The following is a 13,637-nucleotide window of genomic DNA, read 5'->3' on the forward strand; positions in this document are numbered from 1 at the left end:
TAGCCTTTCTGACTTTAGACCGTCGTTAGGCTTTAGGCCTTCTTGAATTTAGGCCCATGTTGGGCTTTAGGTAACCTTTAGGAAATTGGGCCACTATTAGGCTTTTAGTCCCATTGAGTTAGGCCTCGGATATTGGGCCAAGTGCGGAAAGGGTAAAATGGTCTTTTACCATTGGTGTTAGACCAATGAACTAGATTCTTGGTTATGGATTCTGACTTGATTATTAATTGGGGTTTTATGTGGTTAATTAGTGCGGGGATTCTCCGATTCAGCGCCCGAGCATCTATTGACTGACAGCAAACTGAGGTGAGTTTGCTCACTATACTGTAGGACACTAGGATATGTTATGTGTTTGTAGTCTTTGTGACTCTTGTTGTATGTGTTATATGCCTACGTGCCTATTTGTTATATGTATGTGGGATGAAATAGACCCGTGTGTGAAATAGGCTCGATATAGCCTTGTGCTGACATATGAGTTGAAATAGAGCCGATACGGCTTGGGCCAACGCATGAGTTGAAATAGACTCGGGGGTGAAATAGACCCGACACAGCCTTGAGTTGGTGTATATGTATGGTATATGGTATTTTGGGGAACTCACTAAGCTTCATGCTTACGGTTTTCATTTTATGTTTTAGGTACTTCCGGATCGAAGTGGAAGAGCTCGGGGTGATCACATCACACACACCATGATTTTGCAATTATTTGACTCTGATGCGTTTTGGATGATTATGAATACGTTATGATTTCCATTGGGTTTTTATTAAACACGTTTGGTTGATGTTTTAATTAATATGAAAATGAAAATTTTTGGTTTGAATTTTAGGACATTACATCATGAGCAACATTTTCAGACGTTCTTGTGTGCTTAGCATCATAAAAATGCAATCTTGATTCATTCCTTTCACCCATGCAAGAGAAATGAAGCTTGGGGTTATTTAATAAGCTATGGTTTTAGTTTTGGGCACCTTTTAGCCATGCAAAGTCCTAAAGTTGGAAACTTTATGATTTAGGATGATATTTGGGATTAGATCTGAGTTTTGGTCATAAGGTCTTAAGGGAATAAGTGCTTAATGAAGAGGTTGGACTTGGCTTAAGTACGTAGAGCATACCAAAGTTGTACACAATGCTTACATAGTTAAAGTCCCGTAATCTGTGAAGGAACTCTCTACGTCATGCGTAGTGATGGAGTACGTAGGGCGCACTCAGTCTGATGTAGGACTTTGACTTTTGACCATTGACCATTGACTTTGACCAAGTTCAACTTTAGGTCATTTTGGGTAATTTGAATAGCAGATTGAGATTGTGTCCATGTTTATTGTATAGGTGACCTATAGATCAGTATTTGGAGCAGTGATCTGTTCAACTATCTTTCAAACTGTGATTTAGGTTTTTCTCACTATACTTGTGGGTTGAAAGCACCAATTTCGGCCCACTAGGTTATGTATTTTGGTATATATGATGATGTTATGCTAGTTATATGATAAATTAGTATATTTGTATGATTACATGTACTTGCTGGCTATGTGTTTATTTTTATATGTTGCATTTGTCGACATATTGTGGTTAGGTTAAGGCGGTCATGCTTTGTGCTGAAGGCTAAGATACCCGAGGCAGTTTTGATGGGTTGTAGGCCCTGCGAGGCGGTCCAATCAGGCCGAAGGCCTGGAGAGCAGTCCAGATAGGTTGTAAGTCATGCGAGGTGATCCGGTCAGGCTGAAGGCTCGTATATGCATGTTATTTGTTTGGTTGTGTGTGATACTTTGAGGAAACTCATTAAGCTATGGTTTACAATTTGATTATATGGTTTCAGGTACTTCAGATGACATGGGCAAGACGAAGGCTTGATCGTGCACATCATCCTGAATTTGTATGTGTTTTATGATTTTTGAATACTCTAATTTATGATTGCAATTTTTGGAAACTTGTTTTGTAAAACTTATGGATTTGAAATGATTTTAAAAATGAAAATTTTGTCTTAATTTTTAGGATGTTACATTTAGAGGCCGTACCAAACATGTTGAATAATGTTATAGACCAATTCCGAGGTTGTCAAATAGGCAAACAGTATTAAATTCAAGTTTTTTTTTTTTTTTTTTTTTTTTTTTTATAATAAGCTAAAGAAACTTGCTCCCAAACACGCCCTATGTGTCCTATTAGTTTATATTTATATACTATACCGATGAGCATGGTTCTTAGGAAGAGTGATCCATCTAGTTCGTTTGACCACTTTGACCTTCCTTTCGCCTTTTTCCCTTTGCCCATACACACTTTATGTAGTTTTACCAATGGCCACAATACTTTTATCATCTATCCCTTTTCGTCCTTTTGAATTTTATGGAACATTGAAGTTATTGTGCATTAGACATTAGCCACAAACCTTTTAGTATTTGTCATATTCAGTCCCTTTGACTACTTTGACCTTCCTTTTGCCCCCTTTTCCCTTTGCCCACAGACTTTATGTAGTTTTGAAAATGGCCACAATACTTTTATAATCTATCCCTATTCGTCCTTTTAAATATTATGCAGCAATTTTTACTAATCCACTATTAGGTCTTTCTTCCTTTTTGTTCTTCTATTTTTGTTACTGACCGTTCCGTCAACGCGGGACATCAGATTTAAATTACAACAAATATAGCTGGAAACGAGTCAACCACACACTAAAGGGCAAAGTGGTAATTTCCTTATGTACTACTTATTTATAAAACAAAACCAGTTGAATCTTGAATATTACATTTGACACCATTAAGAACACATTAATTCGCAATTTTGTTTCAAGATTCCTTTCAATCCAAATTATGGTTGCATAACTTACTCTACATAATTCTTGAATCTTCAATAATCTTGTGATGCACAAGATTATTGATAAGATGCACAAATTTATGCATGATATGCATCCCATTAATTATAATAAAACTTTTTAACATTAACATATAATAGTTCCACAAGTTTTATTACCCCGAAAAAAAAAAAAAAAAAAACTCTCATAATCCAATTCCAATCATACTGCTGCAAAGTATTCCTTGCTGAGTTTAGGATCTGGCTTCATTGACTTCTCCCCTGGCTTCCATCCAGCTGGGCATACTTCATCTGGGTTCTCTTGTACAAATTGCAATGCCTACAGTACAAACACACATGCATCTCAATTCTCAAACACCATGAACATCTAAAGAAAATGTCTATAAAGACTAAAGAGAAGAATCTTGAAAACCCAAATGGTACCTGAAGTGTTCTCAATGTTTCATCTACACTTCTCCCAATTGCAAGATTGTTGATTGTGGAATGCTGAATAACACCTTCTTTATCAATTATGAAAAGCCCTCTCAATGCGATTCCCTGAAATGTAAAGATCAAGAATTGATATAAGTTTTGTAAAGTGTTTACAATTTAGGTTAAAGAAATTAGTGTACCTGATCTTCGATCAGAACATTGAAAGCTTTTGAAATTGATTTGGTGACATCAGAAACCAATGGATAGTTCAAATCACCAAGGCCTCCGGATTTTCTATCTGTTTGAACCCATGCAAGATGGGAGAACTAGGAAAATGAACAGAATATAGTCATCATTTTAGCATTAAGATATATGAATTAACAACAAAAGCATCATGAAATAATTCGCGAATGGAATGTATATTGTATACCACACTGTCGACAGAAACACCCAAAATTTCAGTGTTTATCTTGTCAAATTCGGCATGGCGATCACTGAAAGCAGTGATTTCTGCATATATCAGAAACATAATGAGGCGAAATGAGAATTTGTTTACCAAAAAAAGTAAACAGATTAAGTGAAGAGATGATGGAATCACCAGTTGGGCAAACAAAAGTGAAGTCGAGAGGGTAGAAGAAGAGAATCACGTATTTCTTCCCAATGTAGTCAGAGAGCTTAACCTGTAATCGCAAATTTCATAGAGTTAAAAGAAGTTCATGATTATTTCAAGGTGCTATTATCAAAAAATATGAAGGTCATGACGAATCAATTTGATTACCTTGATGAACTCTTGATCAAAAACAGCTTCTGCTTCGAAGTCTGGTGCGACATTTCCAACTAGTGGTAGTCCCTACATACATAAATAAAGTCGAGATGAGAGATATATTTCACAAATCAATCTCACTGAGATATGACATTTTCAGACTCAAATCAGCGATGTGTAAAATCGAATATCAAACAGAAGCTGAATTCAATTACTCTTCTCTAAAGTAACGACTTCTAAGGAACAGATTTCAGTCAACGAAGCAAAAACAAAGCGATGGGGAAACAAATAACTTACCGCTTTGACAACGAATCCACTGTGACGGTTGGTAGAAGCGCGAGCGGGGAGGTTGGAGCGGAGGGACTTGGATCGGAAGTTGATGGAGGAAGAGTTGGAAAAACTTAGGGTTTGAGAAAGATTGGATGATGATTTGGGGGAAATGTAAGAGGAGTTTCTAGGGTTTGTAGAAGAAAGAAGAGCAGCTGAAGCAGATGAACAAGCCATTGGTGAGAGATCTCCTCTCTAGTCTCTACCTCTGTGATAGAGTGTTTTTAGGGTTGGTTATATGTATGGTGGGGAAGTGATAGATGGGGGGATAAATCAAGATAGTGTGGGTGTCGAATAGGACGACTATTTGTGTAGAACAATCTGTTGACTTAAGGTCAAAGATACCAATGGAGTGTGTCCATAATTTGTTGACTTTTTACTCAACAAATTGTCTATATAAAAAACATGCATATAAAACATATTCAAAATTGAAAAACAAATTTTTGATTAGGTTTGGAAAAAGAAAGACCTTTTAATGTACATTTTTTTATTTACACTTTAGTAACTATTTAAATTTAAATTATGTTTGTTTAGTCTTAAAACTTTGTTTAAGTTGTAGTTGAATTTCTTATTTTTAAGGGTTATTGTCATGGAAATCTCATAAACTCATGTTTTCGATTTTAAACGGCTCTAAATTTTTTTATTTTTTAATCCATTAAACATTGAAACTACTTATCAGTAAAAGAAATGAAGTGGTTAAAAGGTATATCCCAAGCATTGTTTTGATGATCTAGCGTTGTTATGATAATATGATCTATTTTTATGCCCATACATGGTCCGGATGTTGAGTTACATCCATATAGGCATTGTTTTGAATATGAGTTATTGAAGATGAAAATGTAAATCGGTGAAAACATCTCTAATTGAAGTTCTTCGATTTTTTGATCTTCGTCACCGACCACCTCACTTTCTGTCTTCGTCCTATTGAAGTTCTTCAATCTGTTGATCTTTGTCACTAGGGTTTTTTACCGAACGTTTAATCAAATGTATTGAACCATTCAGCAGGAAGTTTTTTATTTAATAAATGAACGAACAGGAACGATGGTCTTGTTCCCTCAATTATGTTCATGAACTCGTTCGTTTATGTTGTTCATTTACATTCATTTATGTTCGTTCATTTAAGTTCATTTTATGTTCATATATGTTGAATTTTGTTTGATTACATTACTATATTATATGTTTGTGTATGTGTATATATGTTCAATTATGTTTTTTTATTTTCGTTCGTTCATTTATGTTTATTTAGCGTGTTCATGACATAAACGAACGAACATGAACGATGTAATTTGTTAAACGAATAAACATGAACAAAAAAAGATCGTTTGTTTATTCGTTCGTGTTCGTTCATTTTGTTTGACTAACTTAAAAGAACTAACATAAATAGTCAACATTCATGTTCGTTTGGTTCGTTTACAGCCCAACATGTCACCAACCCCCTCAATTGTCGACGAGATTGATTCTCTTTGCATTGTCATCTTATCGAATTACCTTATTCGTTTTTATTTCTAGAAACAATGACAACGAATCCTATCAATGTTTAGAAATATTCCACATTTTCTATCCATCGTGATTTTCAATAGCTAAGGATTTGAAAACAAAATCAATTTGTTATAGTTAAGTTCATTTTGTGCTTCAATCTTCATTGATACATTATTTTTCAAACATTTTGCAGAACTCTAAAGGATTTAAGAAGATTTTGTTTATATACATTTTTGGTTTCCATATTAATTATTTTTCTTTCGTACATATGAAAGACAGTGGAAGATGACGCTCTTAATGTAAATTTGGGATTTTATCAATTTTTTGGAAAATAGGGTAATACATGGCAATCTCCACGTCAACCTAAACTTTGACCTTCTCATGGTCAAAGTCGACATCACCTCAATCTATTGGATGTCCCTTCACCTTTGACAAAAATACCTTTGACAAAAATATGTTTTTGACATAGAGTATAGAACTTCAATGGCTTAAAATGCACAAAAATAGTTGAGTAATAATTTAAAACCAAAAACAGGACTTTGTGGGATTTTGATTACAATAATCACTTTATTTTTTAATTCAAAATGGTTAATTAACTTAATATCACCGATTATAAAAATGATTTGAATAAAAATAACAAATTTAGTAATCTTTTACAACTTAAACCAAGTTTGGTAACTAAATAGACACAAATTCAATTGTCTGAATTCAACCATAACCTTTTACTGATTATTCATTATCAATATATTAGTGTATCAACATCCAAGTTGTTAGGTAAAGAACAAACGATAAACGGAAACATATATGAAGAATACGAGAATCAGAAAATGAAATCAAAACACACAAAATACAAGGATTTAAGTGGTTCACACTATCTTGCGATAGGGTACATCCACTGTCGAACTAGAGAGATAATTTATTCCACACATGCTTTTCTACTACAATGCTAAAGATACGAACATTCATAAGTATATAAATGAGAAAATCTGACCTAAACATATAAAAGGCCAAGCCCAACTGAGGAGAGGGAGAGAGAGAGAGAGAGAGAGAGAGAGAGAAAGAGAGAGAGAGAGAGAGAATGCCAGAGACATAGAGACAGAGACAGAGAGAGAGAGAGAGAGAGAGAGAGAAAATAAATTGGCCCGCCCAGATCACACTCGAGATCTTGTGTTATGCACCCATGTAACGACCCAATTTTTCAAAAGAAAATTTTCATTTTAATCATCCAAAACACATTTCCATCATCCACAAAAACCAGTTACAATTGTTTTCAAAACCATATCAAATACAACTTTATTTCAAAATATCAGAGTGTCTCATAAAATGCCCGAGTGAGAGTGCACGCCGCGCCATCAAGCCTTGCCCTTGCCCTTACCCTTGGGCTCGGATGAACCTGAAACAAATCCACAAATTGTAAGCTAATGCTTAGCGAGTCCCCCAGAGCATGCCTCACACACAATCCACATAACACATATCATATTAGTTATAAAGCTACACATATCACATAAGTCATGCATACAACATATAAGGAAGCCATAGAAACCCTCCAGGGTCTTACACTTAGTGCAACGGGAACCCCCATATGGTCTTATCTGCCATGGGAACCCGCACATGGTCTTCCTGCCTTGGGAACCCCCACAAGGTCTTCCTGTTGGATTAATGTCTAAGTCCATAATTGTAATTGGTATGTACTTGACCCGATTTGGCATGGTCCATTTGGGTTGCATGACATCGGAACAATTGGATAGAAAAAATGAGAAAAAGGATACTAAGTGATTTATATTAATATATTATAATTTCTAATATATGAATATGAAATCATATTATTTAATTAGTATTGATCAAGAATTAATTTAGAATTAATTTAGTGATAAAAAAGAAACTAATTAAATATGGACTCTTATATATATATATATATATATATATATATGTGTGTGTGTGTGTGTGTGTGTGTGTGGTGGGCCAAGATCATTTAAGTTGGGCTAAGCTTTCATGGATAGTCCACGGAGTATTTAACCCATGGATCCTATGTAAATGAAAGGTCATGGGTATTAGGGTTTACATGAATGTAACTCTAATCCTCCACACTATATAAAGAGGTCTATGGTTCATGAAATGGAGTTGAGTGCTAGGCACTAGAGTGTGTATACACAAAGAGGGCAAAAATCGATATCATGAGTGTGAAACTAAGTATCCTTATTCTCAAGTTATTCCAAGGGTTCTTGGTGTTGTGTGAACCATTTGAGGTGCAACACTTGAGGCACTAGGCTCTTAAAGGCTCAAGACTTCAAGCTTCATCAAAAGGTATGTCATTCTACTAGGTACTTGTATTGTATATACTTCTTATTATGCTAGTTAAGATGAAACTTTGGAATATAGAATATTTGCATGTATAATAGAGAAAACATAGATCCAAGGTTTATAGGGTTGCATGTGCACCACAAGAGTGTTAGAATGCTCAAAACCCATCAGTGGTATCAGAGCCTAGGCTTGTTTTCATTTATACTTGATGCAAATTACTGAAAATCGAAGTTTGCATGTTGTCTGGACAGCTGACTCGCCGAGTCCATTAAGGGACTCGACGATTCCATTCCTAAATTCATCCAACTCGTCGAGTTGGTTCATGCACTCGACGAGTTGGACCCCCTGGCAGCATATCTTCGAATTTTAAGGCTGGAATTGGTCTAAAACCTGTTTTTGATGTGGTAATGATTATGGTAAACCAATTTCAAGGTTGTTATCAAAATTTCAAGTTTTATGTGTGTTTATGTAATTCTTGAAATTGTTGATATGATTGTTCATACACTTATGAGTTTTGGTAGATCATAGGAATTATTTGCAAATTGGTTGTTAGTTAATTCTTGATCTAAATGTTTTTTAATGGAGTCCATAATTTTTCGTCAAGTTATGGATTACCAAAAGTCATTTCTTTTAAAGATCCATTAAAATTCATAGGTTACACAATTGAAGAGTCTTTTTTCTTATGAACTCCATAACTTGTCCTCAAGTTATGGATGTTCAAGAGTCTCTTCATTAAAGTTTTTAAAACCTTAATTAAACTCATAAGTTATGAAAATCCAAAAGTTTTTGAATAGTTCAAAACTTGTCCTCAAGTTTTGGAATTTATAAAGTTTCCTCTCATGAATACTTTAATTCCAAGTTAAACCCTTAGAATTTTAAAAATTAAAATTCAACCCTTATTCTATTATAATATTAATAGTTAATAGTTATATATATGTATAAAAACAAAGTCAGTCTTACCGTTAGTAGGCCTCATTCACGAAGCCGGTCTATAGGGGGTATAAGGTTGTTGTCTGTAAAATGGCAGCTCAATGGGTGTCCACTCTTGCCCACCGCTTCCTTGACTGGTGGAGGGTCGTTAGCCGAACAGGTTTGACAGGACTCTAATTCTCCCTTCATTATAAATATAATGATAAATATAAAGTAACTAAAACTTTTATAAATTCCTAATCTTAGTTACTTTAGGAAAATGTGAATTTGGTGCTAACCCATGAAATTACACTTTGCACTTTGCTTAAGTCGTTAGTGGAGCACGTGTGGTTAACCGGCATGCTAACTTGAATTTAACAAGGTAGGCAAAGGGTAACTTAATGTTTATCATAGGATTGGTGGAGAGCATGTGGTTAATCGGCACATCGATTAAGTGATAAATATTAAGGGTGCCAAGTATATTTGCATGGTTATTCACACCTTGTTTGTGATCCTCGGCATACCAGTCACAAAATTGAGAGGGCAGAATCGAGATTTAAACATGCCATTGAAAAGTTAAATGAATCTCAAAAGATCTAGGAGATTCAAATCCAGTTAAAACCTAATACTTATTTCGTTTTCATGGTGGAAATTGGTGAATCGTCATTCGCCTACCTTCAGATATTTTATAGCTTGGATTACGGCATCCCTCTTCCAAGTTATAAAATATTGTGTTGGGTCCTAGCCTTAATATTTCATATTGGGTGTTATATTAAGGACTTAAATCAACTAACTTGGATTTCTCCCATTGTAGATGTCTGGTTCAGACAATTATGATCTTCCCAAATCTTTTGGAACAAGCTTCCCTAATCAAGATGATGCCCCGCGATTGGATCATGGAAATCATACTTCTCTTCCTCCACCACCTCCAATTACTCTCCCTAACCCACAAGATCAAAGACTTGAAAAGTTCAAGATCACTCAAGCCCTACTTGCAATGAAACATAAAGATGGAAGACCCGTGTACTCATGTCTTAGAGATGAAGTCACACATTGACAGGTTGAGAATGTTAGGTGTCGTTGTCCCAAGGAAGCTAGCTATTGATTGGGTTCTTTAGTCACTTCATGAGTCGTATAGTGAGTTCATTAAGGACTACTATGTGACAGATCACAACATGACCCTTATTGATCTTACCTATTTGCTTGTTGCTGCTGAATCAGAAATTTTTTGGCGCACTGGAAAAGTAAATTTGGGTGGAAGGTCTATTTCTCAAACTTCCATGGACATTGGCAATGGTAACATTGGAAGTCCAGAAAAGCTTTCTCTTCCTAATGGAAAGGGATCGGCCTTAGTCAACCCAACTGACCAAATGATAAAAGTTTCTCAAATCTGAAAAGATGGGAGAGTACTTTAGTATCATGTTTTTGTGATCATCTTAATGATTAAGAAGCCATATCACAATTGGTCCTCTAAGGACATCTTAGTGCATTTTTATGGCTAAGAAGAGGAATCGTGAATTGTTGAAATGGTTAAATCAAGAAGATGATTCATACTTCATTCCAAAACAAGTCTTAGAGTCATACTCCAAGATTTTAACTTAAGTGACACATCTCAAAGAAGGTTTATAACACTTGTCAAATGTAAGAGTAAAATGTGTTCTACTCTTGTACATTTGAAATTGGTAAGTTGTGATGTTTTGGATAAAACAAAGACCAACTAAGGCCAATTGTGTGAAGTGTTTGTCTTGATAAGAATTCACACTATCTCTTGAATATTTGTTTTGTCAAGGAATGGTTCTTGGCAAGAGAGTCTTATATGTCAAGAGGACAGTGGGAGTCTAAAAGATCCTGAAAGAGTTTCAAGAGCTAATCAAGAATAAAAACTTGTAATTTATCACTAGCACATGACTCGAGGTTTGTAACCTATCGTGTTGACATATTCCTACTTTTGTGCCCATTTCAGTTAATGTTGACTATGCATCTAAGTTCTATAAGTTCTCAGTTGTTTTCATAACCACTTGGAAGCAATGGCAGGCCCTTGTGCTGCCAGGTGGCAAGAAGTTAAGATTGCACAAGTTCGGTCCATATGATTTTGGATTTGTCACTAACCTTGTCTTTATGGTTTTGACAAATTCACATGGATAGGAACACATACACCATAAAATCTAAGTGTCATAAGGTTTCTCTCCGATTCATGAAAATGATGGTGAGGAAACGTTTTCACTAAGTAGATTTTAAGTATATAACAATTATGATATTTGCATTCTCAAAGTCGTTAGTGGAGCATGTGTGGGTAACCGGCACACTAACAAGGACTTGTGAGAAATGGAAAAGGTCTAAACAATTGAGACAATGATTAAAACATCATTTTCATAGTTCTAAAAATTGTTTAGACATACATAGGAACAATCTAAGGAAAGGTGTATGATTATGATAAAGTTTTATTAAAGCATCTTGTGTTAGAAATCTGAACTTTGGTAATAAAGTCAATAAAGTATTGATTTCTAGAAGTCCGGTTGATTTCTGAGTACATGTCAAAGCTAGTGGGAGCATAAGTGTTATGCTAATAATCATCATGTTAGTGGGAGCATGATAATTATGATAAGTGTTGCAAGTTAGCAATGTTAATTATAGAAAACAAAAGTTTCAATTGGGAAACGTTGTTTTGCTATAATTAAGGTAGAGGAAATTATACTTCATTTCAAATCTAAAAGCTTAGATCGTGAGATTTTAATTAAATTTAGTCAAGTATATATATATGAATGTTATGTTGGAATGGTTCAACATAAGGAAATTCTATATATGGGAACATTATTTGCGTTCTAAAATTCGATTATGATTACGACATTCCTTTTCATAATCTGAATTATGAGAACAAATAGAAATGTTATAGCAAAAGACTGGTCTAGTATCATGTCTTTATGTGAGACATCATGAATCGTGTCCCATATGCTTCAGATATAGGATCGATTGCATGTGCTATAATATTCATCATTTCTAAAGTTTCCAAATGCCCATGGCATTAAGAGGGAAAAAGGTCTAGAATTGGATATGACTAAAATGATTAAGCAATCGTCAAGGACAATCTGAGGTTCACCAAAGATTGGTTGCTCGTGGACAGTTGGAAGTATGGTGTCAATTTTTGGAAACGACCATATTGACATATTCTGAAAAAAGGCAACTCTTGTTCAGAAGTGATAGTCAAAATGGGAATATGAAAATGTTTCTATAGGTGGAAGTTGTTCAATCTGTGTAAGATTAGAAAACTTAATGCAAGAAGGATGTTCAAAGGAATGTGAATATGAGACTTCGTTTCCATGGAATTGGTATCTATTGGAATACTTTGTAATGTCTGTTGACAAGTCTCTGTGACTTTGTGCATAATCATTATAAGAGGATCGGTGCATATAAGTTTAGAATCTAACAGATTTCGGTAAATGGCAGGAATTTAGAATTCTAACATTTATGGTAAGGTTTTGGGATTGTGAAATGAGAATCATTGGAATTATGTTCAGTTGATTTATTCCATAAATTAAGGATCATAGAAAAACATAGTGCGCATACTTGGTGTATGCCATAACTATAGTTTGGATAAACATAGTGTGCATGCTTAGAGCATGGCATGACTATTGTTTTGATTCAAGTAGAGAGTTTATTATTTGAAACATTATGCAATGAATAATGTGTAATTAATATGGTGATAAATAAAAGGTGTTCTATTTATATTCATAAGTTTTGAGACCATATTGGATTCGATTATTCTTGTGTTTCACTTTGCATTTTTTCACTTCCAGAATAACTAGGTCATTCTTCCCGGATGATTAAGTTATTCAAACCATCCACAGTCGATAATACGTTGGAAGTAGGTATTAAAGCAAGACTGTCATGAATTGGGTTTGTAGATGTCTAAGGTGTTGGACATAGCAAGAGTTGCTACAACATTCATGAGTGCTCCTGGAATGAGATTCGAGTATTTGGTTCAATCCACGCTCATTTGAATCACTTCATGGATTTTATCACGAGTGATCATGAGACGATAATATCTTATATTCTTCAAACCTAGAGATATGAGTTGTTGACTATGATTTGGTTATACATTGATTGTATGAAAACGCATTGGTAACTCGATGTTATAAAATGTGCCTTTGTGTATGATTCAACAAGCAGTAGAATAAGCATATGAGTCGAAGTTTATCCATTCCTTTTACCCTTGGAGGGATAAAAGCGATATCTCTGGGCCCCTCGATGATTTAGTGATGACACCCCTAAGTGTTTGGCCAAGCCTGGACTGATTTGATTTGTTCAATTACTCGGTCATCATAAATCGGAAATCTGGAAACAACAAATGGACAGAAAGAATGATTATAATCCATGTCTCAGTCCATATGATATCTAGAATGGAGGAATATATGATCCATTATCTAATAGACAAGTCATTGACTAGGTCAGAGTTCGAGAGCGACTTTAAGAGCTACGATTGCTAGTCGGGTTTTGGAGTCATACACAATAATAGTTTTAGACTTATCCAAGTGGGAGACTGTTGGATTAGTGTCTAAGTCCATAACTATAAATGATATGTACTTGACCCGATTTGACATGGTCCATTTGGGTTGCATGGCATCGGAACAATTGGATAGACAAAATGAGAAA

At 34.9% G+C, this 13,637-nt stretch overlaps 1 protein-coding gene across 1 annotated transcript; it reads right to left on the reverse strand.

Annotated features, from left to right (window-relative positions):
- Positions 1 to 2,754: 2,754 nt before the first annotated feature.
- On the reverse strand, positions 2,755 to 4,583 carry LOC145092030 (2-Cys peroxiredoxin BAS1, chloroplastic-like). Its single transcript, XM_079029907.1, has 7 exons — positions 4,269 to 4,583; positions 3,987 to 4,058; positions 3,807 to 3,888; positions 3,639 to 3,718; positions 3,409 to 3,534; positions 3,221 to 3,334; positions 2,755 to 3,116 (listed from the first exon to the last, which is right to left on the reverse strand). Exons 1-7 carry the CDS (start codon positions 4,473 to 4,475, stop codon positions 3,000 to 3,002), a joined length of 798 nt encoding a protein of 265 aa, XP_078886033.1. The 5' UTR covers positions 4,476 to 4,583; the 3' UTR covers positions 2,755 to 2,999.
- Positions 4,584 to 13,637: the final 9,054 nt, after the last annotated feature.

This window comes from Lactuca serriola, chromosome 1 (genome assembly GCF_051521515.1).
Source record: "Lactuca serriola cultivar US96UC23 chromosome 1, Lser_US96UC23_V15, whole genome shotgun sequence".
Taxonomy (NCBI): domain Eukaryota; kingdom Viridiplantae; phylum Streptophyta; class Magnoliopsida; order Asterales; family Asteraceae; genus Lactuca; species Lactuca serriola.

What these genes read in the sequence shown, in the direction of transcription:
- LOC145092030 (XM_079029907.1), bottom strand. Translation starts at nt 4,475, where the DNA reads ATGGCTTGTTCATCTGCTTCAGCTGCTCTTCTTTCTTCTACAAACCCT. An exon ending in GTGGATTCGTTGTCAAAGCG is followed by an intron (nt 4,059 to 4,268) that starts GTAAGTTATTTG and finishes TTATGTATGTAG; the next exon opens with GGACTACCACTAGTTGGAAA. An exon ending in ATGTTCTGATCGAAGATCAG is followed by an intron (nt 3,335 to 3,408) that starts GTACACTAATTT and finishes TTTACATTTCAG; the next exon opens with GGAATCGCATTGAGAGGGCT.